This window comes from Fusarium mangiferae (assembly GCF_900044065.1).
Source record: "Fusarium mangiferae strain MRC7560 genome assembly, contig: FMAN_scaffold013, whole genome shotgun sequence".
NCBI lineage: Eukaryota > Fungi > Ascomycota > Sordariomycetes > Hypocreales > Nectriaceae > Fusarium > Fusarium mangiferae.
In genome coordinates this window covers 450,540-476,743 of record NW_024573933.1, presented here as the reverse complement: position 1 = coordinate 476,743, position 26,204 = coordinate 450,540, and the positions used below count along the sequence as shown (strand labels likewise).

At 51.0% G+C, this 26,204-nt stretch overlaps 13 protein-coding genes across 13 annotated transcripts; 5 read left to right on the top strand and 8 right to left on the bottom strand.

Moving 5' to 3' along the window:
* Nucleotides 1–178: 178 nt before the first annotated feature.
* FMAN_00171 (uncharacterized protein) lies at nt 179–1,765 on the bottom strand (the record flags this gene model as incomplete). The annotated part of the gene is made up of 2 exons (XM_041821988.1): nt 179–529; nt 575–1,765. The coding sequence occupies 2 exons, from the start codon at nt 1,763–1,765 to the stop codon at nt 179–181; spliced, it is 1,542 nt and encodes a 513-aa protein (XP_041687714.1).
* Nucleotides 1,766–2,495: 730 nt separating this feature from the next.
* FMAN_00170 (uncharacterized protein) lies at nt 2,496–4,109 on the bottom strand (the record flags this gene model as incomplete). Its single annotated transcript, XM_041821987.1, has 1 exon — nt 2,496–4,109. The coding sequence occupies one exon, from the start codon at nt 4,107–4,109 to the stop codon at nt 2,496–2,498; it is 1,614 nt and encodes a 537-aa protein (XP_041687713.1).
* Nucleotides 4,110–6,056: 1,947 nt separating this feature from the next.
* FMAN_00169 (uncharacterized protein) lies at nt 6,057–6,599 on the top strand (the record flags this gene model as incomplete). The annotated part of the gene is made up of 1 exon (XM_041821986.1): nt 6,057–6,599. One exon carries the CDS (start codon nt 6,057–6,059, stop codon nt 6,597–6,599), a length of 543 nt encoding a protein of 180 aa, XP_041687712.1.
* Nucleotides 6,600–8,286: 1,687 nt separating this feature from the next.
* Nucleotides 8,287–8,721, top strand: FMAN_00168 (uncharacterized protein; the record flags this gene model as incomplete). Its single annotated transcript, XM_041821985.1, has 1 exon — nt 8,287–8,721. The coding sequence occupies one exon, from the start codon at nt 8,287–8,289 to the stop codon at nt 8,719–8,721; it is 435 nt and encodes a 144-aa protein (XP_041687711.1).
* A 340-nt stretch (nt 8,722–9,061) lies between these two features.
* Nucleotides 9,062–9,377, bottom strand: FMAN_00167 (uncharacterized protein; the record flags this gene model as incomplete). The annotated part of the gene is made up of 2 exons (XM_041821984.1): nt 9,062–9,246; nt 9,293–9,377. 2 exons carry the CDS (start codon nt 9,375–9,377, stop codon nt 9,062–9,064), a joined length of 270 nt encoding a protein of 89 aa, XP_041687710.1.
* Nucleotides 9,378–10,034: 657 nt separating this feature from the next.
* On the top strand, nt 10,035–12,093 carry FMAN_00166 (uncharacterized protein; the record flags this gene model as incomplete). Its single annotated transcript, XM_041821983.1, has 4 exons — nt 10,035–10,884; nt 10,932–11,352; nt 11,397–11,688; nt 11,737–12,093. 4 exons carry the CDS (start codon nt 10,035–10,037, stop codon nt 12,091–12,093), a joined length of 1,920 nt encoding a protein of 639 aa, XP_041687709.1.
* On the bottom strand, nt 12,076–13,059 carry FMAN_00165 (uncharacterized protein; the record flags this gene model as incomplete). Its single annotated transcript, XM_041821982.1, has 1 exon — nt 12,076–13,059. The coding sequence occupies one exon, from the start codon at nt 13,057–13,059 to the stop codon at nt 12,076–12,078; it is 984 nt and encodes a 327-aa protein (XP_041687708.1).
* A 125-nt stretch (nt 13,060–13,184) lies between these two features.
* On the bottom strand, nt 13,185–14,216 carry FMAN_00164 (uncharacterized protein; the record flags this gene model as incomplete). Its single annotated transcript, XM_041821981.1, has 1 exon — nt 13,185–14,216. The coding sequence occupies one exon, from the start codon at nt 14,214–14,216 to the stop codon at nt 13,185–13,187; it is 1,032 nt and encodes a 343-aa protein (XP_041687707.1).
* A 2,074-nt stretch (nt 14,217–16,290) lies between these two features.
* FMAN_00163 (uncharacterized protein) lies at nt 16,291–18,256 on the top strand (the record flags this gene model as incomplete). The annotated part of the gene is made up of 4 exons (XM_041821980.1): nt 16,291–16,469; nt 16,670–17,240; nt 17,290–17,454; nt 17,504–18,256. The coding sequence occupies 4 exons, from the start codon at nt 16,291–16,293 to the stop codon at nt 18,254–18,256; spliced, it is 1,668 nt and encodes a 555-aa protein (XP_041687706.1).
* Nucleotides 18,257–18,762: 506 nt separating this feature from the next.
* FMAN_00162 (uncharacterized protein) lies at nt 18,763–19,482 on the bottom strand (the record flags this gene model as incomplete). Its single annotated transcript, XM_041821979.1, has 1 exon — nt 18,763–19,482. One exon carries the CDS (start codon nt 19,480–19,482, stop codon nt 18,763–18,765), a length of 720 nt encoding a protein of 239 aa, XP_041687705.1.
* Nucleotides 19,483–20,940: 1,458 nt separating this feature from the next.
* FMAN_00161 (uncharacterized protein) lies at nt 20,941–22,401 on the bottom strand (the record flags this gene model as incomplete). The annotated part of the gene is made up of 1 exon (XM_041821977.1): nt 20,941–22,401. The coding sequence occupies one exon, from the start codon at nt 22,399–22,401 to the stop codon at nt 20,941–20,943; it is 1,461 nt and encodes a 486-aa protein (XP_041687704.1).
* Nucleotides 22,402–23,578: 1,177 nt separating this feature from the next.
* On the bottom strand, nt 23,579–24,301 carry FMAN_00160 (uncharacterized protein; the record flags this gene model as incomplete). The annotated part of the gene is made up of 1 exon (XM_041821976.1): nt 23,579–24,301. One exon carries the CDS (start codon nt 24,299–24,301, stop codon nt 23,579–23,581), a length of 723 nt encoding a protein of 240 aa, XP_041687703.1.
* A 928-nt stretch (nt 24,302–25,229) lies between these two features.
* FMAN_00159 (uncharacterized protein) lies at nt 25,230–25,616 on the top strand (the record flags this gene model as incomplete). Its single annotated transcript, XM_041821975.1, has 1 exon — nt 25,230–25,616. The coding sequence occupies one exon, from the start codon at nt 25,230–25,232 to the stop codon at nt 25,614–25,616; it is 387 nt and encodes a 128-aa protein (XP_041687702.1).
* Nucleotides 25,617–26,204: the final 588 nt, after the last annotated feature.

The following is a 26,204-nucleotide window of genomic DNA, read 5'->3' as shown; positions in this document are numbered from 1 at the left end:
GATCATATTAATTCCTTTACGTAAAACCAGCGTCAAAGTGGAATACCCCAGATTTCACGCACAGGTTCCCGAGTCATCACCGAATCCGGGGTATACAGGGTCCAAGACCAAAGCTTCAATTGACTCTAACCAACACTAACTAAACAAACACTCATGACATCATAAACATCTCCCATAACTAGTAAGAGTATCGGAAGTTGGGGTTCTCAAAGTCAGTGAGATCCTGCAACACGGCATTCTCATCCTCCACAACAGGGCCTTGAGCGTCACGAAGACGGTTTCGACGGATGAGCACGAAGCGAAGAGCGATCGCAATGACAACTTGGCCTGCTACACATCCTATGATAAGCTTGCAGCCAGTTTGGTAGATTGGTGCTTCGGAACCAATGAAGCCGTGGGGACCGATGATGTTGCCGATGCAGTATGCGAGGAATACGAAGGCTGTGGCGGTGGTTCGCTTCGTGTAGCCGCCGACGTTTGAGGCGGGCATTTGAAGAGCGACGATGAGGGCACCAACGAAGGAAGCGCACTAAACAGTTAGAAAGGTCCAGATCGAGAGGGGTTGGGGACATACCATGTAGTAACCAGCGAGGAGACCGCCCTTGTTGGAGCGAGGAAGTTGCCAGAACAAGGTGACAGCAATAAGCGTGGGCAGAAGCCAAACACACATGACGATCGTCCTCACGTTCTTGAACTTGGACGCCACATACGGTCCCGTAAACATAAAGATGGCGTTGCAAGCACCGTATGGAATACCATACGCCGTCGTCAACAGCGCATCATGCGTGAAGCCCTTGACGATCAACTTGGAGAAGTTCGCGATACCTCCGTTGATGACCTCGTTCAACAGCGTAAAGAAGAACAACAACCAGATCTGCGAGTCCACAAAGACCTCCCTGATCTGATTCCACTTGATCTTCCTGTTAAACACACCCGTCTTGTTCCTCGCGCTCTGGGCAATCAGCATTGCACGCTCCTCAACACTGAATCTCTTCGCAGTGAGGATGTTGTTGGGAAGAAAGAAGAATAGGATTACACCCCAGCAGATCGTCAGTCCACCGCAGAGCACGTAGATGGTCCGCCAGACATCCCACCCCTTTGCCTGGCCGACGCCGTAGAATAGAATACCGCCAAACATGGCGCCGAAGCCGTTGAAGCAGTAGAACAGACCTGCGCGCGCAGGCTGTGTCTCACGACGAAACCATTGCGAGACGATGAGCATAAACGCAGGTGTGATGACAGCTTCAAAGGCGCCGAGGAGGAATCGACAGACTGCTAGACCAGCGAAGTTCTGGCAAGCGGCTGTGAGGCAGAGAATAGAGCCCCAGGTGATGACGAACGTGCTGACGATGGTGCCTGTTGGTAGACGCTGCGCGAGGTACGAGGCAGGCCACTCTGCGACAAGGTACGCAAAGTAAAAGATGGACGCCATCCAGGAGTATTCATCTGAGGTCATGCCAGTTGTCGAGAAGAGATCGAAAACAGCTGAGTAGCCGAGGGCTTGCTTATCGACATATTGGAGGAGATATGTTCCGCATAGGAGCGGCATGAGAGACCAGTCGACTTTCTTGCGGAGTTTCTTGAGGGCATCTTCATCGGCCATGAGCTCGCTGAGGCGGGAGTGAGCAATGCCATGTTGCTGGAGGAACAACTCTGCCTCGTCGAGGTCAGTGACGGTGCCGTTCTTGATATCAGCCTCGACGTCGTCGTGGTCAAGGGGGATGATCTTCTTGTCCACCTCGATGTCGTTCTTTGTGTCCGCCATGATGAATATTGCAATTTGTGATCAGAGAGGAGATGGGTCTCGTCCTGCTGAGCGGAAACAGCAGCGACGCAGCGCCCTTTTTGAACCCGGGGGCGATTATACGATTCATGATCCGGGGTATCAGTGGAGTTGCGATAAGTTGAGTGGAGGTACTGAGATACCGCTAGCCAGGGGGTGTTCCTCAGTGCATCCACTGTTCTGAGATAGGTAGGTTAACTAAAAGAAAACTGGGATGCGGGGGAATGAGCTGATGGAGTTGGCGTTGGCTGGGATGGGAGATGTTTTCCCGCGGAAAAAAAGAGGGCGGTGGAGAAAGCGGAGGCTAGAATTGGGAGCGAGAGGAGATAGGATGTTAGGTTTGGAGATATCGTGGGAAGAGAGATAAACTTGACGTGTTGTATATCTGATAGACGAGGAAGTGGGCAGATGATTGTGGTGATAGGGATAAGGTGAGTGCGTCATTGACTGAGGAAGTGAGAGAATGGTGTTGGATCTGAGATGGAGATGGGGAGAAGATGCGTGAACATAGTTGAACATTGAACATTGGACATTTACATCAATATTCGATGTAACATGACGGGAACAGGTAGCTAGAGGGTCAGCTCTCACCGTACTCAATTCGCCAAACAGTCTCAAAGATCACCCATTGCATTGTCTATCTCATTTTGTACTCCCATTCCATCCCAAACCTCAACTTCAACCCACCAACACCACGCTCCCAACCCATCAATCAACCCCCAAGACTCCAAACCCTCTTCCCAGCAAACCACGTCTCCCTAATCTCCGCCTTCAACAACGTCCTACTATCCCACTCCATATCCGCCACAACCAGATCCGCAAACTTACCCACCTCCAACGACCCAACCCTCCCATCCTGAAAAACACTCTTGGCCGCGCCCTGCGATCCCGCAACAACAGCCTCGCAGACTCCCAGCTTGAAATGCTCATTCACCACCTCCTCACACTCCGGCTCCCTCGCCGAGCGTCGTGTCGCTGCTACGTACACGTTGTGTAGAGGGTTCCAAGGCGCCGTGGGACTGTCGCTGCCGAGGGCGAGGAGGGCGCCTGAGTCGGCGAATTCACGGTATGCGAAGGCGCGGTCGCGACGTTCGCCGATGAGACGTGGCCATGCGCGCAGGATGGCTGGGTCGGCGTGGACGGGCTGGATGGATGCTGTGAGGCCTAGTTTGCCGAGACGTTTTGCGTCTTCGGGGGATGAGACCTCGAGATGTTCGATTCGGTGTCGGGAACCTGGCTTGCCGTACTTCTCGAGCATGTCGACCGCCATATGGATCGCCGCGTCACCGATGGCATGAAGGGCTATTTGGATTCCTGCATCGGCGGCCTGTTTGACAACAGGTTCAAGATCCTCTCTTGACCAGAACGGGGGCGGTGATGCGACTGAGGAGTATGGTTCTGAGAGGTATGCCGTGCAGGCGTCGATGATGCCGTCGCAGATGATCTTGATGCCCGCGATGCGAAGGTCAGGCGATGTCTCGAGACTATACTGCTTCGCAAGTTCGATCGCCCTGTCGACTTGTCGTGTGCGCTCTTCAACTGTATCAGCAGGCTTGACGATCCAATACGCTGTTACACGCATCGCCACGTCGGGATGTCTGCTCTTCAGCTCAACGAGACTCTCCCAGCTGTACTCATCCATCGCCATCTCGATGATCCCCGTGTATCCTGATGCATGGTACGCTTTGAACGCAGCGAGCATACACTCAATCCGCTCCTCATTCGACGCAAGCTGCGCAAGTGTCGGCCAGACAATCGACAGAATGGACGCTTCGCTAAGAACACCGGATGGTTTACCGTTCTCATCCCTCTCGATGATACCGCCCGGCGGATCCTCCAGATCAGCGACTTTCATCTCCTTCAAGCCCGCTGAGTTGCACCATGTCGAGTGCATGTCCTTTGTATCAACATAAATCGGCCTCTCGTCAATCTCATCCAGAATCTTGGCCGTCACGCCATCTGGCGTCATAGAGTGCATCCACCCCTTGGCCATGATCCGCGGGACATCCGGATTCGCCTTTGCATACGTGCGCAGCTCGTGAAGAATATCCTCCAGATTCTTACACCCCTCCAGCGCAATCTTTCTCAACGACTGGCCCAGTAGCAAAAGATGCATATGCCCATCTACAAACCCCGGCAGAACCGTCTTCCCGCCGAGATCCTGCGTGACAACATCATCCCCCGTGACTTTGGCCTGCACATCATCCTTTGTGCCGACGGCTTGAATGATGCCGTCTTTTATGTACATGCTCTCAGCAAAGGTGGGTTCGTCGGCCAAACTGGCGACAGTCCTCGAGAGGATCTTGCCATTAATGAAAAGAGTCATGCTGCGGTAAATTCTGTGTGATCAGAACAGGTTTTTTTGTGGCAGCGAATTGGGTAGGTAAGGTACTTATATAACCATGGGCCTCGTCTTGATTTGGGCCGCGTCCATGCGGGAGCCACTCACTCAAGTGGGCTAGATGTGCCTATCACCAAATTCGGGGCTTGATGGTGGGGTGAAGAACCGTCCAATGTCGTTGAGATGCCCTGCGAGGCAAATGCATGCAGTTTGATATGGCATTTACTGATAGGTCCTTTACACGTGTATCTTTTTTAACCCTTCAAAGATCTACACAATACAATTAGTTACAAAGCATGCTCGTGCCTGAGATTATTGTATAACATTTACAGTACAACCTCGGCATCGTCATGTCCGGCACCGGCCCTGAACTCGTGGGGACCCTTGATTTTAACCTGTCATCGCTTACATGTCTAATTGGCTGCTTTTCTCATAACAACGGGTCCGTGAAAATCGCTCACCGAGATGATCTTATCAGATTAAAACGTCATCTGATCTGATCTAATGCACGCAATACGTATCAGGTCTTCCAAGACCGAGGTCTGGGTATTTCGCCTCCACCGTTTTCGCTGACGCTAAACAAAGATGTACCCTTTCCGGGAATAAATGGTCTTGTTAGGATACATGCTTCTACTGTTACATCGGATGAATCAACCTGGAGCGAGACGATTCCTCCCGAATTTTGCTCGTGTGTTGAAGGGGGCCCGAAACTTGAGTCCAGAGCTGAGGTCTATGCTCTGGTGGGTACCACTCGTAGGTGCAGTAGCTGTTGCTCTCGAACATGAAGTTGCCCCCAAACCGAGGAAGCTATCGTGGGCCAAGAGTGTAGCTGTCCTTTGAGTGGCTCCACGGTATGGCATTTTCTCCCCTGAATGCAAGTCTTCTAGAGACAGCACCATGGGCAAAGGACAACCTGAGCTTCAAGACTCTTGTTACGGGCGCGGCAAACAACGAAGGAGCACACATACTCCAACTCACCTCCCCCGCAGGCCCCGACGCCGTAGTATTAGGTTCAACACCCTGCAACTTCTCCTATAGCCTCTTTTAGATGCGCATTGCATCATCAAATATACCGATCTTTTCACACAGAACTTGGAAATAGTAGTCGACACGGCCGGCAGAAGAGTCCTCCTCAAGCCTAGAACTTCATGACACCCTCTGGAACCCTCCTGTCACTTGACCCTCGCAGTTTTGACCCCATCCACAGTCCTCCCGTAGGTAAAGAGTACATCAAGCCTCATCTTTACGTTTGGACCTTCGAGGGCATAGCTCGAGAAATTGTCGGCCACATGAGATGATGGACGTATCAAGGCTTTTTCGGCCGACCCGTCCAGATTTGGAGAGCGATGGTGCTTCCTAGGGCTTATTAGGTGGCATAGAAGGGGGAAGCTTTTCATTACGTGTTGCGTTGCGATGTCAATGGCTGGACTGTCGGGAGGCTTAAAATTAATATGGTGGATGGGCTTGTTGCTATGTTAAGTTTGTTTCACGAACTCTGTCACGATCACGCAACAAGTCAAAAAACCACAATGCGGGGTTCCTTACATATGTACTTGTAATTACACTGCTTTTTTGCTGTGAGAGATGTCCAACTGACCTCAAAGAAGTCACATGGTCGTCTTGGCTGAACAAAGAACATCGTGGGTTGACAACAGCCTCGAATGCGGAGGTAGGCTTTGCAATAACCTGACAGCGGGCACATCACGTTATACAGACAGACAATGTCGAAAACAGTAACCTCGAAAGTTGTTCTATAAGTCCTGGGATCCTTCTAGTTTGCGATGCCAGTGACCCCCTGTTCCGTCTCGTCCATCGAGTCTCCATCTACAGCTTGAAGTACAGCCGTTGGCCGTCGCGGTTACAGCGAAACCAGTAAGCGTTCTACTTATAGACATCAGCAGTATAACTAACAACATAATCCCAGCTACCAAAATGACCGTCGAGTTTGAATGCGGCTTCAGCATCTACCCTCCTCTCCCCCCAACACCATCCTACCAATCCCTCTACGCCCTCTTCCTCGCCCGCCTCAGAACAACATTCTCGTCACGAACCCATCCCTCCACATCCAAACCGCTCCTTATAACCGACGCTGACACAGCCTTCTACTACTTCACGCTCCCCAAGTATCCCAAAATCCCCGCCAATCCTGAACACTGCAACTTCTTCCTGAGTTTCTGCCTCAGCTTCGGAAACGGCGGCTTACCACGAGAAGTAGCTGTTTCTCATGTCCTCGAGGTATTCGTTATTGCGAAGGAGTATTTTGGCGAGAGGGTTAGGTATTGGAATGGGATGCACAGAATGAGGTGTAATAAGCAGTGGGGATACTATACGCTTGCAGATGTGAAGGAGGCGGAGGCGGAGGTCAGGAAGTTATGCAGGAGTATGGACTTTAAGGTTACAGCGATGGAGACAGTGGTGGAAGAGCTGGATGAAAATAACGTCGTGGAATTTGGACCTCTAGCTCTGCTTGGCTAGTAGTCTTGTTGTCTACATGTACACATGAAATATGTCTCAGTTGCCGTTGATCACAAGTCCCCATCTCCATCAATATTCCGACAAAGCGGTAACTTGTAATTTGACCTTCAAGACTTCTAACGATAGCAAGCTACAGATGGACCTTAGTCTTACCTTAGACGATGTCAATTTACTACGTTGGTATAGTGTTTCACATATCCATTGACGTCCAATACTAAACCAGTTAACAGAGACCGCAACTCCTGACGGGGTGCTCTTGGAGCTCCACCGTGCTTTACCAGTACTCTACTTACCCGAGGGGACCAACTGATGTTGTCGAGATATCTTAGTATCGTACTTCTTCTTGGCGTCGACGCCATTCTGAACTGAGACTCACGGTCCCGTTAGATGGAGCGTAGAGCGAGAACTCGTACACTACAACATGGTTTCCCAGTCCGAGATGCAGGAGACCCAATTGCATAATACTTTGAATCCACATAAACTCAACTAAATCAGTCAAATATGTATTCAACTGTAACCCCCACAATTCCGAGCATCACCGTGCTGATCCCCAGCAAGACATCTCTAAAGATACAGGTATGGGAAGCTGTGCATGAACCCCTTGCTCGGGCATGCACCTGGGGTCAAAGCCTATATTTGTTTACACGAAATAGCCGAGACTTCATCATTAAGACTTGGACGTAACGCTCAGGCTAAGCTCATGGATCCTGAAGGATGCTGGTCGGTAGCATTGAGGTGTCAGCAAAGTTGTGTGCTACTGTTGACTTCATCCTGCCAACACGTTCCATACGTTAGAGCCACCCGACAACAATCCGTCTAGTTTCTATACAAGCCACACTCACAGGCTACAAGATGATCCAGCTGCAGCTTACCTTACCTTACTCAAGAACTCCCGTTGATTAGTGGAGCAGGCCGGGTCCATTGAGGGAGGGAGGGAACGCTTCGATTACGGTATCTCACATCTACTTAGCCATTTATCCTGTAAAAGATGTATGCTGATGTATTGATCGCTATATTTGAGCCGAAATTTGGTCGTGGCGCAATTGCTTGCGAAGTTGCAATAATGGAGAAAGAGCCTCTACTTATCCTGTGGACTTCAAGAAATACTCCGTCCATTTCTATCAGACTTGCCTCCACTGTCTTTGCGAATGTGCGTTTATACGTTTGTGCACCTCGCAAGCAGCCCCAAGTTGGGATCCACACACTTCGTGATAACTTCATTTGCTGTCATTCACCAGCAAACAAAAAGAAGGCGGATTACTTTAACACAACACAGGATTCGCAAGTAAGGCAAGCAAAAATGGTGGTTAGCTCCGCCATTGCACTGACTTGATACACATGTAGGCCGCTGAGTCTTGTTCTGGTCCTGTGAAGATGCGAAAGCTTGTTCAAGGTGTTAAATTTATGGTTCATCTTTTGCAACAAGATTTGTAGATCAAAGTGTCGCGAGTTTGATCAAATGAACGAGATGTTTGTTTAAGCCTCGAAACTAAAGGCAGAGTGTGCATAAATGCTGGAGCAAACAGCTTCGCAGTTGCCAGCGCCAGGCAGGAGCGCAAAGAATTGATGCTCAACCTCGGCCATCAACATCCATCTCCCTCAGCTCCATCTCGACCCTCAATCGCAACATCTCTTCCATCTTAATTTCATAAACACACTCGTTCACCTCAATAACCACATCCTCATCATGTCTTTTGAGTGCGGCTTCGACATCTTCCCCGCCCTCTCCCCTACCCCCGAGAACAAACTCCGCTACGCCGAGTTTCTCGACGACGTTGTCGCCGTCTATAAAAACGACGAAGAACCCCGTCTTCTCATCCTCCCAAGCGACGCCGATTTCCCCAAATTCCTCGACAAGCGCTTCGTCCACTTCGTGCTCACCAACAACCCGCGCATCCCCGCCGACCCCAACAACTGCGACCTGTTCTTCAGCCTGCGCAGCTCGAGCGTCTTCGACGCAAGCGTCATCGACACCATAAAAGAGATCGCCGCCATCGCGCAGCACCATTTTGAGAGCCGTGTGCACTTCTGGACCAATGTCAGCGACATCTACACTCGCGGCGAGGTCACCCGCGCGGAGTGGGAGGTCTCCAAGAGAAAGGATGTCTCGGACTCGAAGTGAATGTGAGAAATCGGATCCCAGCGCGCTTATCTTACCCCGACACTTCCGATTACGCTACTGGGAGTTGGGTTATATACGCCCGCATCTGCCGACATTGCGCGGCAGTCATGGCATGGGCTTACCTTTACGGGTTGGGTTGGGGCTGACGTTGGGACCGAAGGAATGGGAATAAGCACCAGCGTGTTGTATTATATTAGACCACAAGGCAAAAGCGACAGATCAGTTCATTCTGATACAGGGATATCTCCATCCAGCAAAAGAAAAAGTCAAGTGTAATCATAGCGTGCTCCCATACGTCCAAATCTCTAGCCAAAATTCACGGTGTCATGTCTCGGTCCATTTAGAGCAGTGCTACTAAGAACGCATTAGCTTCGGCATTTGGGTTAAAGTGGTTGTCTTGCTGACCTGATCGAGCTTCCCATGACTTGTAGGGGTCGGCTGGCTTTTTTGTAGGGTCGACTGATCCGGCGAGCTTCCTCTGGATCTTTTCCTTGAGTGAAGGTTTATAGGGTGCTGTTTCAAGACCTGTTTTGTTAGTGAAAGTGATTGAGGGAATGTGAGTGAGACATACCAGGCTTGGTACTTGTTGAAGGCTTTGTTGTGTCAACAAGAGTTGTCTCAGAGACGTTGGCGTTCTTGTATGTAGGGTTCGACATTGTGGAGGTGTTGTGTGTTGTGTGTTGCTTTGTAAGTGTGTGTAGTGTAGTGTAGAGTGCTTCTTTGAGTGTAGTGCAAATGTCTTGTAGACTGTAAACTGTAATGATGCTGATGTATCTTGATCTGATGCCTCAAATCTCGGGGACACAGCTTCTACTTATACTCGAGATAGAGTCTACACACCATCAACCGATTGAGTCACAAACGTTAAAAAATGACATCTCAGCGCCCTTGAAATGGATCACATCTTGTCAGCCCTGCATGATTGAAGGCTTTCGATCCGACTCCGAGTGACACATTCCGCACTCTGCATCACCACTCGGCGTGCCAAAAGTAGTATAAACCCCTGTAAGCCGAGCTGAACCAAGTGGGTACCGACCTCGACTCTCCATTATTCTCGAGCCGAGTCCCTCGAGTCCAAGCCGAAGCCACTCATTGTCAAGCCGAGTCCACGAGTCTCAGCCCGAGTCCACCAAGTCAAGCCGAGTCCTGTATTGTCAGGCCGAACTCCACGCTAGACACTTTGTTCCCCAACCGCGAAACATCAAACGCAACACACACAAATTTTGAGGCCGATATCTCAAGCCGAAGACAACGTCCAAGCCGAGGATTTTAAGATTTATCATCATCGGATTCATCAGCAATTCAATGGCGCCATGTCAACGGCCCCTCTCCTCCTACGCCTAAACGGTCGCCCCCAGGCCTGCGATCCATGTCGAGCGCGGAAAGTAGCCTGCGACCACGGCCAGCCAACCTGTTCACGCTGCAGAAAGCGGAACGAGACGTGCATCTACACCGTTTCGGGCGCCACGGTCAAGAAGCAACGGCTTCGGTCCCCCGTCCGCACCGAACCTCAACCTGCACCGAGCACTGACTCGACGCCTTCACCTGCCGTGGCTCCTGGTTATCTCGGCTTCACCAGTCACAATGCTGTCTTTGAAGAAACGCGCAATAGCCTCTCGCTCGTCCACGGGCCTCCGGTCGAGGTTGTTGAGCCGAGGGCGCCGAGGGGTAGAAGTGTGATTGACCTCCCGGCTCACTTGAGGGAGATGAGTCTCTATGTTCTTCGGTGTTTACCTCAATCTCAACATGATGTTATGGCGCATAGACTTCATTGTCTCACAGACGGATGGATCTTTAGAGCGATTCAGGAGATTATCGACACGCTTCATAAAGACTGGGGGCGGTATCTCTCTTCACGAGATGATGCGGACCTGGATGTGGTGGCGCGTCATATAAGCAATAACACGGCGAGGCCTTGGCGCGATGAGCATTCAAATGCAAAGGCTTGGACTGATCAGTTCACGGGGAGTAATATCCGATGGGAGTCGGTTGGGTTGATCTGGACGTATTGGGATGGCTCGCCGAGTTTCGATGCCCCTGTTGTGGTGAAGTGTTTGGGATATTGCATTGAGCTGGCTCGACATTTCACACCTGGGAATGACATTATGCTGTATCTTTGCTACCGGCGAGTCACCACTGAGTCTCTCGTCTCAGGCGATGCAGGTGAGTTGACGTTCATCCCATGAGTTGGATCTCGCTAACAATCGCAGGTTTGACGTGCTGGCGTTACTTTGCAGAGACCGTCGCACTCCTCACATTCCTTGGTCGACACGTCGGATCAGAAGACACAAACTACATGCCCTCTCTCTGCTCCGAACACAGACGTCGCATCACCGCCCGCGTCTTCAACATCGACAAAGTCCTCGTCTCCTTCACAGGCCGTCCGCCGCTTCTCAGTCGCCGCTTCTTCTCATCCCCTCTACCACTCGACCTGACAGACTTGTGCCTCGAATCTGATCAAGCTACCATACGTCATGCGGTGCAAGAGCTCGATTCCAATGGGTTTCGCCACGTGGGTGATCTGAAGGGGTCGTCTATGGTCAGGGCGCGGTCGCAGATTGCATACATTAAGGATGAGCTTCTTGAGATTGCGCTTGCTAATAGCGTCAAAATCACTTTTGAGAGCCTAACGTACGTCACTCTCATATCTTTAGGTGCTTTGCTAACAAGGGTAGTGAGATCAAGGCCCGCGCTGAGAGGACGTATGAGAGCTTCCCAGCCAATCTCATCCATCGACCCGACGAACTCGACGATCCAGACTGTGATGTCCAGAAAGTATACTCAAGAATTCTTATTCGACTAGAACACATGCAGAATCTCTTCTTTGTAGAGAGGCTGTTACTCCGTCTCGGCCACATTGACGAGAACCGGTTACTACCGATTAGCTTTGAGATGGTCACCTTGACACTTCTCTTCTGGACACACCAAGATCGCTTCTCCGGCATGAGACGAGATTTCGAATGGCTCGTAAGTCAAATCCACATCTACACTCCTCTGTATCTCTAACACCTCCAGCTCATGGCCTTTGCCGCCCCAGGAGGCGGTATCCTCTGTCTCGAACTCCTCCGCCCAACATTTCGCGGCACCCATCCCGACTGCCCCAAACTCAGCCGCTCCGCCATAATCCAAAAACTCAGTCTTCTCATCGGATTCCTCGACTGGGTCCGACCTCCCGCCCCCAACGCCGATCTCTGCGCAGACTGCAAAGCTGTGATACAGGGTGTACTAGACCACAACCTCAATGCCCCTATTGCAGGTGGAGGAGCGCTGGATACGCTGGACTGGGACATTCCGACGCAGTTGGACTTTAACTTTGATCTTTTGGATACGTTTGATTGGTTGAGACCTGAACAGCTAAGTCTCCCTGCGTAAGGTGAGGAAGTTTTGGATTGTGGTGTTGGTTTCGGTGGGAGCTTGGATATGGATCCAGTGGCTGGTGTTCAGCTTGACGGTTTTGAGATGAGGTGCCCAGGATGAAACCATTTGCTGCTGTTGAGCGGCGGATTGCTCGGGCTCTGCTGGGACGATGAAGAGAACGGGTTGCGTGATGTGAAAGTCTTGGTAGCCTTGTTCATCAGGGGCGAAGAGGTTATCTTTCCACATGCGATACCAGCGACACACGCCTTTATACCCATCAGTCGAACCGAATGCCTTGAGATGCGCTTTTTGCAGATCTTCGGTGTACCACGATGCGATGGGAAGTCTGCGGTCTTCGCGCACAAACTCCTCCATCTTGCCAAGAGGATGAAACCACGCCTCCCACTCTTCCCGATCGCGACAAAATATCAGACTCATCGCCGCTTCAGCGTTCTTCTCGAGAATTTCCTGCGATCTGTAATCGGCTAGCCATGGGATATATCCGAGCATCTCGTATCCCAGAAACTGCTTGGTCATGGTATTGATCATGTCGACATCGAACGGCGTCCCCAGCTTCGGTGGTCCGACGGCTAGGAATACGAGAGCTTCCCAGCGCGAAGGGTAATAAGCTGCCATTCTCGATAAAAGCGTCGCGCCGAAATCATGGCCGATTCCCACGAGGGTCTTTAGGTCCAAATGGTCGAGAAGTTGGATGACCTCATCGCTCATCGGCTTGAGACGGTACGCGTTTGCATCTGTTGGCTTGCTACTCTCGCCGTAGCCCAGCAGATCAGGGGCCACGATGCCGTATCCTTGGGATGAGAAGTGCTGAATTTGATGGATCCAGTCTGTGAGGGTTGATGGGAAGCCATGGAGAAAGAGAAGGGTTGTGGATTGGGAGGTTGGAGGGATGGAGATATATGAGTATACATTGCCGCTGCGGGCTGTAAACGTCTGTCGCGCGGGTAATTCGAGTGCCATCCTAATATACTATGAATCATTAATTGATAGAGAGTAAAATTGAAGCATTTGATCGGAGTGACGATGTCTCGGAGATTTATACCCTCGCGGAAAGTTCTCGGACACTTCCTCACAACCCCACGTCATCACGAATCCTCAATATACCTCTCATAAACCTCCCCATAAAACCTCCTCCCAATCTCCCTATGACTCCTAACCTTCGTCCTCAACTGCGTCTCCCCCCAAGTATCGTACAACCCCTTCACAAACGGATTATCCACCGCCCCGGCCTCACCCGCCTCCTTACCTTTTCCCCACCGGTCAAAATGCTCCTTCAACGAAGTCATCGCCTCCTCCCTCGTCAAATCACGTCGCACACCTTGAAAGAACGGAACGCTGAATCTTTCTTTGGGGGGGGATAGTACGCGGTGTGTTGTCGCTTTGCATACGCCGTTGGTGACGACTTCGAATGCTTGGCCGATGTTGACGACGAAAGTGTCCGGGATGGCGGGGACGTCGATCCATGAGCCCGATTTGTTGAGGACTTGGAGGCCGTTTACTTGGGGGGATGCTTGGAGGAGAAAGGTCCACCATCCTGAGGAGTCTTTGTGAGGGCCGACGCCTTGGGATGAGGTTGCTGATGCAGGGTAGTGAACCAATTTGAGACGATGTTGGTCGGATAGGTACGAGAAGAAGATGTCATCCGGAAGATCAAGAGCTCGCGCAACAAGTCTCAAAAAGCGTTCCCCTAGCAGTGTAAGCTCATCGATATACCGCGTAACAACACCCTTCAGCTCGGGAAGACCAGACGGCCATTGATTCGGTCCCCTCAACCCATCGTACAGCGGCGCCCCATCAGGCGCTCTCTCAAGCTCTGTCGCAAGCTCAACCTGTTCTCTCAGATCAGATTTCCCAGCTGTAGTTTCCGTCCCAGCAGCGCTATATCCTAAAAAGTGCGGTGAATTTTCTAGGGCGATTTCTTGTTTTGCTTCTGGGGGAAGGGAAAAGAGGTCTGGCAGGATGTTGATGAGGGATGTTATCGTGGAGGTGGGGACGGAGTGGTTGGAGATGTAGAGGAAGCCAACGTCTGTGAGGGCGGTGTGGAGATTAGAGAGGGTTTGGGGGGTGGGTGATGAGATATCGATGATGGGGATTTGGGTGAAGTCTTGGGAGGGCATTTTGATGATGGTTGCTGAGTTGTGAGTGAGTGCCTTTACGTGGTGAGTGGTTTGTTGCAGTATGGGATATTTGGTAGATCACGCAATGAGGGGTTCACTGATGCGATGTCGGCAGACAATTGAGAAGCCACTGAACAATACATCATCATCAGAATACATACTCAATTAACCTTTGTCCAGTTCGATTGTTCAATTGTTCAACGGAACATACCGTCGCAACATCAACGCTACCCTAAACCATCCAACCAAAGTCCCAAAATCCATCCCCATCTCATTTTATTTAACCGCCCCAGACAAAAGCGGCGATAAGATAAGATTAGCCCACCACACAAACACTCAAGATAAAACGTGGGGCGCTAGCAAGATCTGGGTCACAGCTGCATAGAGTTAATCTTGACACGTTAATTTTTCGTCACAGGATTGGACACCCAGGCCTACGGAGGCACATTAATCTCTCGCACCACGGAAAGCAGGGGTATCTAAAGCTTAGCTCACTGAAGCCAAGACTGCAGTAACCCCTTTCTTGCGTATGTGGCGAGAAAGGTGCCAAAAAAGGCGCAAGGTTAATTACTGAGTGAGGTAGGTAGTTGTGCTGCGCCGTTTACGAAAAACAGGTTCTTTTTTCGCGTTAGCCAAGGTTTTTGCTACTGCAATATTCGTGTGTGGTTCGATTCATGGCATGTTGTCACGAGCACGTAGCTACACCAAGATTGGCCCCCTTTTGAAGCTAAAGATACCTTACTCAAGATGGTTTCGAGTAGGACGTGACAAGCTTCCAACAGAGTCACCACGTGCAACGCAATGTACGTAACACCCAACAAATGCCGAGAGAGACCCTGTAGCAATTATACTTTTGCAGATAAAGACCCTTATTCTAGAACATGTGTTGCGCGCGCCCCTTTTCCTTTTGACTTTTTCCTCACATCGGTTTCGTTTATTTCGTTTACGCGTACGGACCAACCGCCGATGTCAATACGGGCACCCGCGGGACAGGACCCAGATGCCCTAAAGGAAAAAAAGGAAAAGGAAAAATTCAGGGTCTCTGCACTGTAACGCCCCCCCGCTGCAAGTGGGCGAGGCGCTAGCTCAGCGTGACAGGGGGGAGTGGGGTGAGGAGGGGGGCGCAGGACCCAGAACGCGTGTTGTTTTCCGACGGTGGAGGAGGGATTTTCGTATCCACGGACGGAGCAAGAGATGAGCTATTCCTGGAGGGGGAGGTATCCGATTACGCGTTAGAGAGAACGAGGAGAACGAGAGCGAGTGGTCCGTACGGGTACGGGAAGTGTTTTGAGTACCGTAGTGTAATATCTGTTACGCGTAATTGCAGACGGACGACAATACGGAACATGCGAACGATACGTGTGTATCTCTCGTGTTTGCTCGTTCAATCAATGCCAAACGCTCACAATATGTAGGCATCGTATACGCAATAGCAGGGTGAGGAAATAAGCTATTTTTCTAGAACGTGTCCCGTCACTGTCACCACCCAAAGCCACCCTCGGGTCTAGATCCCCCCCTAACTTCGCAGCAACTTAAGTGACCTACCAGGGCCAGGCCACAACGACTCTTGTTTCACAAGCCCATCTCCACTCTGGTGTCTTTAGTCCCAGAACCCCAAGCCCAAGACCAGTTTTAATATGTGGTCCTTGCACCTGAGAAAAGACTTGGCTACACAGGGTTCTGGAGATGAGATGTGGTCAATCTCCTTTGAGCTAACCCCAGCAGACGCTATCTTTTCTGGCTATTGGCATGAGGGGGGCGAATATGCGCCATTGGGGTACGTACGATGTGAAATAAATGGATATGGTAGCTCTATCGAAGGCTGTGCCCCTGATGTGAGAGAGAGTGAGTGTGAGTGGGCGAACAGGTACTTATCTCGTTGTGCTGCCTCGCCTGTTTGCTGCTGTGATTCCCGTTCTGGTCTGTTTGCTCTTCATTCATATCCACTCTCTCTTCCTACAGTGACACTCGATCACTGTTCCTCTCCTTCTTCCCACTTCTCTTTTTTCTCGATTGTCTCTCTTTTCATTTCGACATTCCTTATATACCAAATCACGACTAAAACAATCCCGAAATGAACCGCGACAAGATCTTGACCGCTGCGGCGGTTGAGAGGATGATCGCAGCTGGTCAAACAATCGTCGTCTTCGAAGACTCGGTACTCAAGCTCGACGGCTGGATGGATAGACATCCAGGTGGAAGATTAGCAGTTCTTCACATGGTGGGCAGAGATGCGACCGATGAGATGAAAGCGTAAGTCACGATGCTTTTTTATGGTGTTGAGGTTGAGTGTTGGACGGGTGCACTACACCAAAAAGAGAAACACACTACAGCACCCATTACCCAATTTGGTCTCTACACACCAAGATGACATGTGCGTTTTGCGGGGGAGACAACATTACAGATCAGATCAGATCAGGTTAAGCTAACACGGGTTTTCTTCTTTGGGATAGCTATCACTCGGAAGCGACCTTACGAACAATGAAGGCCTATCGGATCGGTCGGAAGCAAGGATCCTGGGTGAACCGCACACCACCAATTAGAGGCGGCGTCTTCCGCCTCGACGCCCAAGAGATTGATATCTCGGACTCGAGCACATCCTCCGACACCGACGACAACGACAACACGAGTCTCGACGACGCCGTTAGTTCCGCCTCGTCATCGCTCAGCGTGGACGACGTCAAAGATGAGGGAGAAGGGCTCCGCCAGCGGGCGGTAAAGACAGCGGCCGCGGATGATTCGCGAAAGCGCACTGCGACGCTGCGTGTGGCCAATGCAGGAGTCGCCCGGGAGATTCAGAACGACCTTGAAACGTACCCGTCGCTGGATACGCGGGTGCAGGATGAGATTGCGAGGAAGTACCAGCTTCTCCACCAGAGGATTCACGACGAGGGTCTTTATCAGTGTCCGTACGTTGAGTATGGGAAGGAGATGATGCGGTACACGGCGCTGTTCACGCTCTTTGGTGTGTTGTTTTATAACCAGTGGTACATCACTTCTGCTGTGTTCCTGGGATTGTTCTGGGTATGTGCGCTCCTTGTCGTGTTGTGAAGCTTTTGACTAACAGGGGTAGCATCAAATCATGTTCAGCGCGCATGATGCTGGCCATCTTGCGATTACGTCTAATTTTGTCGTCGACACTCTGATTGGCATGTTTATTGCTGATTTCTGCTGTGGTTTGTCGATTGGATGGTGGAAGAGCAGTCACAACGTTCACCACCTTGTGACGAACCAACCGGTAAGACAACTCACCCTCATCAAACACTACTCAGTACTGACCTGTTTAGGAACATGATCCTGATATTCAGAACGTTCCCCTGTTTGCGACATGCCCCTCGTTCTTCAAGTCCCTCCGCTCAACTTACTACAACTTCACTTTCGTCTGGGACGCCGCAGCCGATTTCCTCGTTCCCTTCCAGCGCTGGACTTACTACCCCGTCATGGGCATCGCGCGCTTCAACCTGTACCTCCTCTCCTGGCTCCACGTCCTCTCCGAGAAGTCCTCACAGCTTGGAAAGAGCCGCGCTTGGTGGATTCGACCTACCGAGATCACCTTCATGGCCTGCTACTGGTTCCTCTTCGGCTACTGCCTCCTCTGGCGAGGTCTCCCCGACTGGACGACCCGCGTCATCTTCGTCTTGGTCTCCCACATCATCACCATGCCGCTCCACGTGCAGATCACCCTCTCCCACTGGGGAATGTCAACCGTCGACCTCGGCGAGACCGAGTCCTTCGCGCAGCGCCAGCTCCGCACCACTATGGACGTCGACTGCCCCGCGTGGATGGACTTTGTGCATGGCGGTCTTCAGTTCCAGGCTGTTCACCACCTGTTCCCCCGTGTGCCGCGCCATAACCTACGCAAGGTGCAGTTCATGATCCGGGAGTTTTGCAACGACACTGGTGTGCCATACTCGATCCTCAACTTCACCGATGGTAACAGAAAGGTGCTGGGGCGGTTGAAGGATGTTAGTGATCAGTTGGATATCATGATCAAGTGCCAGCAGCACATGGCGAGGACGGGAGAGAGTGGATTGCATTAGATTTTCATAGACTAGACTTGCGAGAGCGCGTGCGATTTTTTTTTTGCGAGACAGTACAAGCAATAGATTTCTGTCTACTTCATCCTCAGTGTCTCTCGACTTCCCCAAAATAGCAACGTATCCTCGTGACATATATGAAACCCGCCCAAATGATACCGCTGCCTACTCCGCGAGAGGAGATGAAAGTTAAAAGACACATGAGCACCACATCCATCCTTTCATACGCCTAGACCGTCCAACGCCATGTGAGTCCTTGTTATCTCACTACCCTGTACCCGGCCGATCGCCACATTACCTCGTCCACCACTCAACGATTCTCAGCCAGGAACACTCGTGAATGAGGGCGAACAGGCGAAGTAATGTCGAGATATGAAAGATAAAGCGAAAAAGAAAAGTCGAAACGCAAAAGGAAGCCATCCGGTGCGGCGAGGCGTGAGTGTCTCGATGGCCTGGATGCTCAGAGCCCAAACGACCAGCAACCGGTAGCGTGCGAACATCGTTACCATTCAATAATACCAATACGGGGTGATGTAGCTACGATCATCGTACATGGCCTCAATTTCCTCGGCTGGGCCCTCATCGACGTCGTTCAGGTCAGCACCGGCCTCGAGGAGAGTGAAAATAATGGATCGCGAAGGAAGCACTCTCTCCCACGACCCGCCACCACAACGAAAGGCAAGAGAAAGAGGTGCCTCACGCAGATGAATCAGGACCGCCTCCAGGAGCGTCTCATCAGGATCAGCCCCGTGCTGAAGGAGCCAGTCCACAGCCACGTACTGTAGAGACGAGATAGCCTGGCGCAGAGGGCGACAGCCCAGGGAGAGGTAGAGTCGCTGGCCGTACCCAAAGGTCATGGTCTCGTTGAGAGGCCAGTGGGTGTCGATCACGGCGCCGAACTCGAAGCAGAGCTCCAAAGTTGCGATGTTGCTGGTTGATGCTGCGAAGAAGAGCGGGTACCAGCTGTCGTGCTTACCTGCGAGCTTGTAGATCTCCTTGTTCAGGGTGCAGTGGAGATGCTTTGAGGTGCGGGCGAGGCGAGAGGCGCCGCGGAAGATGAGGAGTTTGGTGATGTGGAGGAGGATCTCCTGCGGGATGCGCTCGAGGATGGAGGGGTTGGGGGCCATGGTGCTCTTGGTGATGGTGGGGATGAGAGCAGTGGAGGATGCGCTGCTTTGGGAGGTATTGGTGATGTCAGGAGAGGTGTTGGTGTTGGTTGCGGACGACATGATGACCGTTCGCTGGGGGGTGAGAGGTAAGGGAAAGGCTTTCTGGTGGTTATGAGAGATGAGATGTGAAGGAGAGGGCAAGGTGAGTTGCAATCGCTGTTTTGTGAGCTGTGAAAGGTTGAGTTGTGGTCAACCGCCTTGGTGGCAGGAGAGGAGATGTGAAGATGGTAGAAAATGAGGCGCGTTGGTGCTTCGTGAGCTGTTATTGTTGTGATATCGAGAAGTGACCAGCCGCGAATACGACAGAGATGAGTTGTAAAGGAGAGGGCAAGATGAACTGCGCTCGGTGTTTTGTGAGATGCTAAGGATCAAGTTGTGGTCAGCCACCTTGGTGAAAGGAGGGAAGATGTGAGGAGTTGGGAGAACCTGGAGCGAGTTGATATGGAGGAGATATCTGACAGTGGCGCCAAACGTGTTCGCACAGTTCTAGCTCCTGTGAGTCAAGGCCTCAAGCGCTACTGAGCCCTGAACACAGTTTTACAATGGAAAGGGGTACGTTTGGTTGGGGGAATGAACACTGAGGATCTGAACACTGGCGGGCAGGGAGATGTGTGGGAGTGGTTGTTGCTACGGTGAGAGGGGGAAATGCTAGTTGATAGGGATGACGCAGCACCAGAGTGGCTAGAGTCCCCGGCTGAGTTATTTGGTAAGAAGGATGGTAGCAGTTCAGAAATAGACTCAGCGTCGAGGAGCCAACGTAAGAGGAAAAGTCACTGCGCTGCAAAGGAAGTCATCCCAACTCAAGGGACAAAGCTACTGTGTGCGAACAGCCCCCCTCATATTTGTTCTGCTAGCTCAACTGCTAGCATCTCGCCCTTTTCGTGTTCTCCGACCAAAAGGAAGTTTGGCAAACTTGACTTACTTTATCGCCAGGTAATCAGAATTCTGAGTGTCTGCATGCCATGATGCTATGTACCCTCACTTTGGACGAAATGGGCAGAGCGGCGCAACAAACGTAGCATGTCTTTGCACAAGAGTCAGATTATTCCAGTGGTGGCCGCAGTAACGAGATGATCCATCGCAGAAGCATTCAAAGAAGATTGGAAGTGCATTACGCAGTGGTTTCGTTGAGTGGCTTATCTACATCACAACCTCATGTGTCTTGAGAAAGACAGTCTGGTACGATACGTGTAGGACCTTAGATGCAGTAGCTACAGAACATAAACATCAATTAGTTGGCACTGTGATACCTAATCTCGTGCACATCATGATTCCAGAGTGGAGTGTTTACCGAAACGCCGAAAAGAAACCACCAGAAGACAATACCACCTGCACGAACCAGAAGACCCTTTCCCCTTTCCGCAAAAACAAATCCACACCAGCCTGGAAGGTACCAACACAATAAACCCTCATAAAAACTAATCCCTGAATCAAACCTGCAAAACTCAATCGTACCACACTCAAATCCGATCATCAGCCTCGTGAGAAGCCAGCCACCACCCATGTCCAGCTTCATACCTAGGGGAGCAACCCAGTGCCCACAATGATCGTCATACCATCAAGACATGTTATTAGTCTCGATAAGATCAACAAGATCCATAAATCGTGAGATCTGACCACAGCACTTCCAATACTCCAGAACGATGGATAGATGTCCTCGTCAATAAAAAACCGGTGCGGACGTCGCGTCTCCTCAGGATCCTCAGACTCGATCCAATCATCCTGGTCCAAATACGTGCTCATGAGCTCAGGTGCTGTTGCGAAGTCTCGAATGGCCTTGCGGAATGCGCTCCATCGATACTTTCCGGCGGCGTCGTCGGTACCCGGGCTCATTTTGGCGATCTTTCGAAGAGCCTCCAAAATTCCCTGGAACAAATCCCGCTCATGCTCGTCGATGGCGTTGTAGCGCAGGAGCAACTTCATCTTGGCTTCCCAGATGTCGGCTGTTTGTCCTTGGTATTCCTCTTCCCAGCCCGTAACAGGCTCCATGAGGTCGGCGTATAGACTCGAGATTACAGATGCAAAGTCTGTCTCGATGAACCACGACTCGTGGTGAGGCCTGCCTTTGAAGAAAGGTTCCTGGGCTTCGCACCAGTCCTCCAGTGCTGGCGGGGCTTCCCAAGTATCCAGTTCCAAGTCTGTAAGGAAAACGCCGCGCTTTGTGTACTCCTGGAGAAGGACTTCGAGGATGATAGGTGGACAGTGAGATCGAAGGGCGATGGCCATGGTGGTTTCGTGCCATACGTGACGCAGGGGAGGACCGCATTCTAAGCAACTGCAGCCTACTGCACTCTCTTGTCGTTCCTTTGCTGCGTAGCCTGGAGCCCGTTCGGGATTCAGACGGAGAGGGATGGGAAGACCCTGACCACTCAGAAACTGGATGATGTCGCAGATTCCTTTGACTTTGTCAGGATCTCCCATCCCTCTTTGGAAAAGCTGGATAAGAGATTCAGGCATCATATTCGACATAGATGAGATCGAGTGATGGTTGCGAGGCCAGTGCTGGAGCGAAAAACCCTTGGAACACAACCAAATGAGAGCATTCGCAAAACTCGGGTTCCATTCTTCTTTGAGGATGCGAAAGAGAAGAAGGTCAATCGGTCTGTGTTTGCTGTGCTTTGCAAGCTTGTTGCGGCATTGACACTTGACATGTTTCCTGTCCCAGACGATCGAGACATCAACACCGCCGAACTCGTAATTGCGCTCCATTCTGGCGACGTCTGCAGTCTTGAGTGCTTCCCGGAAATCTTCAAAGCTGCCTGATCGGTAGTATAGTGGGCGAATGACACTGAAGAGCGCAGCTGAAGACAAGGCTAGAGATTTAAGGTCTTTAGCTCTGGGCTTGTCGATGTTCTTGGCTATCATGCGCTTCAGCTCGACAGGGAGACGCGCGAGAGCTCCTGTCTGCTGAGGTCGCTTGTCGGAGGGCTTCACGATGAAGGATGAGCATCGTGAGTCCAGAGGGAGAAGGGAGCCCATTGCGGTGGATTTCTGGATGGGATGGCAGTGGGGAGTCAAAGTATCGCTATGCCTTCTGAGTTGACGATGTTGTGAGAGTTTACTGTGAGGGGAGTCGAGAGGAGTAAATAAAATCTGTAGCGTTGCGGTGATGAAACCAGCAGTTGAGCAGTGGGGTGAACAAGAGTTGCATGCCACTGCTACAGTATGAATCTGCCACTGCCAGATTTTGGCCTGAGCTTTTGCTAGCTAAACGCGGATAAAGGGCATGCCCAGGCTGAAGAGTGGACACTGGCGACACTTGGAGCGCAACAGTCACGAGTCACGAAGAGGAAGATGGATATTGGGAGAAAAGGATGAAAAGCTCCGACTTATGGTTGCGATGTTCTTATGCCCTATCTATGGTAAACGCAATAATCATATAAAAAAGGTTACCACGGGCTCACTACAGGCTCACTGTGCGACTTCGGCAGGCAACTCCGGGGGTTTATGATTCATGAACCTTTCCAGTGTATGTGTTCCGGATGTGAGCTTCTCAGAGAGCCATGTATTCATGTGGGATATAGTTGTAACCGTCTTTGCGAAGTTCTGGTGGTGAATATGGGAGGTTTACATGCATTGAGAACCTTGGTACTAGATCCTTGGCCAGCGGTGCCCACACACGAGTCACAAGTAGTCTGTTTACATCAGTAAACGAGGCGATAGGGAAGCATATAGAGAAGCAAGCCTCGTTTGTTAATTGTGGTGAGAAAATATTTGTATACAGTATTGGATTCAAGGTCATTTCCAGTGCAAATATCCCTTAGAAGTACCAGTCTTGGGCAATCTAAACCTTTGCAACAAACGCGATTTCTCAAATACAGTGATAATATCTAAAGCTGATCTCGTTCGGCTACCCACAGGACATCTGCCCTTCTATAACGACATAGAAAACGTAGAAATGAGATACTCAAGCACAGGGATAAGGAAAGGAACAAGAAAACCAAAATGAAGAAACCCCAAAGATTCGCAAAACTCTTTCGTCTTCTGTAGGAGCTACTTGAACAAAGGACTCATAAAATCTGCCATGTATGAGTGCTGCTCCAGCGAGGACAGGGACTACCAGGTAAAGCCGAGGTAGACCGCAAACCAACCGTGAAAGTCGTGATTTTAGAGTACCCCTCCATAGTGTATTGCGGCCGTATGTCGAGCCAAAGCTTTACCAGAGACTTCCCTGTCGGCATGCGATCTTGATACCCTTGTCAAAGTACTGGCCAACACCCGGGACGAAGCTAGCCAGCACCTCAGCAATGGCGCCAGCTTTCCCGCAACCGCTCTCGCCCCTCAAGGTCTGTGCGCCGATCTTGATCTGGTACATATCCGCACGCAGAGACCCATCCCTGTTGTAGACGTTGATGCGGACCTGGGACGGGAGCTTGCGGCCCCAGCTAAACTTCTGGCACTCTACCATGTACTCGCAGGGGCAGTAGACCTTCTTCGTGGTAGCCCGACCACAAGCAGCATTTTTGTTATTCGGAGTAGATTCCTGCCAGGTAAAGCCGCTGCAGTCTGTGTAGACGGGGTACTGGTTCTGCTGACCAGCTGCCTGGACAGTTGCCCACATAGCCTGGATGAGAGCATCTCGCATCTGCCAGCCGCTGACTTTGCCGACTACTCCCCACTGCCCATCGAGCTGGACTCGGACAGATGTCTTTGGCTTGTCGTACCCAGAGTTGCAGTTGCCGGTGTACTGCCAAGTGGTGTGGTCGGAGAGGCCGCCCTTGTCGTCGGCCACATCGTACATGCGGTTCCAGACGCTCCAGAAGGAATCAAGGTTGCCCACGTTGACCAACTCATCCGTGTAGGTTGCGTGAAGGTTGAAATCAGCAGCAAGTACCTGCCCAACGGCGAGGGTGCCGATTATGATGGAAGTCAGCTTCATTGCGATTAGGTGGTAGAGGTAAAAGATTAAGAAGGAGGGGTAGTGAAGGACTGGGTAGTGCTTTGCTTTGTTGAAGCTGTGTTGTTCTGTTCTTGGTTCTGTTGTGCCTCGGATCTTTATCGTACGAACATAACCTTCTTATACTCGGGTTCAACTTGTTAGTTAGCTTTGACGACAACATACTCAACCGATTCCCCCGTTCAGGACACCGAAATCTGCACGGAACTTTCATAAGGAAAGTCTATAATTGGGTTTTAAGTTTCAGGCCCTAGCTAGAGGCATGCTCTAAGACGTTGAGTATGTATTCCTGAACTTAGAAACATGTTCTCAAATAACACAATCTACGAAGTGATTTCCTAAAAAACATCCGTGCAATAGTCTGCCAGGCTTCAAAGCCAATAGAATGCACCACGAGGTCTATCTTGAAACCACCAAACTATCTCGTATAGCTTTCTCAGCTCTTCTATCTCGTATCGCTTTGAGAAAGCTCTGACTGGAAACCTCTACATTCATGCTCATGACAACCGTGCTGAAGTTGTAGATACGTGGAACCAGCCAGGCACAGGAAAGCCCCTCGTGGATGCTCAAGAGCGTACCGGGTTTCTCCTGAAGACACTCGGGCATCACTGATTCGAAGCTTACCTCGACATGAATTGCCCAAAAAGTTCAGCCCGCATGCTAGGTCTCGGTGTCACAAAGGGGTAAGTGAATTATCGGTGGCCGGCAAAAAGTCTGATCTGCCTTGAGGCCAAAGACACAGCGAGTCTCAAAGATACATATACGAGCTGGTGCCCGCTTGTCTGACTTGACCTGCATCATCGACTATCGACACCATCTACAAGACTTCATTGCTCCTCACAACGCTCTACATCACATCTCAAATTTGACCAAGTTCTTTTGTGTCAATAAGCCTTTTTCCAACATCATCATGTTTTCCCTCATTCCTCTCCTGAGTCTCCTGGTCGTTGGCTCTCATGCAAACCCCTTCCTCGACGCACGAGGCGTCGCCAGCGTTGGGCTGCCCGCCAAACTCAGCGCCATCAAGCTCGACCCAGCCAATAAAGACGGCGTGACTTTCCACATCACTGCCGCCGGCGTTGACACTCAGTGTTACCCACCAGCCAAAGATACCGTCGCTGCGGGCAGAATCTACAAGTGCGGCGAAAACGCTGGTCTCACCTTCAGCTATACCGGTGAGGATGGCAAGCTTAGCGTTTGGCTGAGCAATGAGAATGGATCCTTTTCTGGCTCTGCTCTCGTCTCCGGTCCCGTTTCGGGTGAGGTCGCCATCGACCTCGCCAGCCTGGACGGTTGAAGATTTGCTGGAGGCATGGGGTTAGCAGTGGGAGAGTTAGGTTGTTAGATCGATTGTGAATCAGGGGCAGTGTGTGTGGGGAATAGGGACGGAGGAACCGGCAGTGTGTTGTGTTATGTAGTTAGATCCATCCAGGTACAATCGCATCTCTTTTCGTACTGCACTTTGAAGTGATACATTTATTAGCATAATAGTAGTGTGATGAAATATTTGACTTTTATACGTGATTCGTTAGATTACACTAGCACGCTCGGGCCATGCCGAGAAATTTCCCTCTTCCTTCGCAGAACAGCTATATGTGCCGAAGCCTTGCTGTTTCTAGCGTAGTTTCGAGGGGACGATTGTTTCAGGGCGGAAAACCTGTAGCCAATTTCAGTTCCTGCGTGTTCTAGAATTACCTGAATATTGTTCTATCGGTGTGTCTAAGTGAGCCGTCCTTCTAGGGGCAATTGAGCGTGAGGCTCGATCCAAACTTTAAGTTGTGCACGTGGGTTTTCTATCGCTTTTCTTTTGTGAGATCCGATAGCGTAAACTTCAGGTCAATATAAGGTCAAAGCGTGCATGACCACACTAACCTGGGGTCGGGGA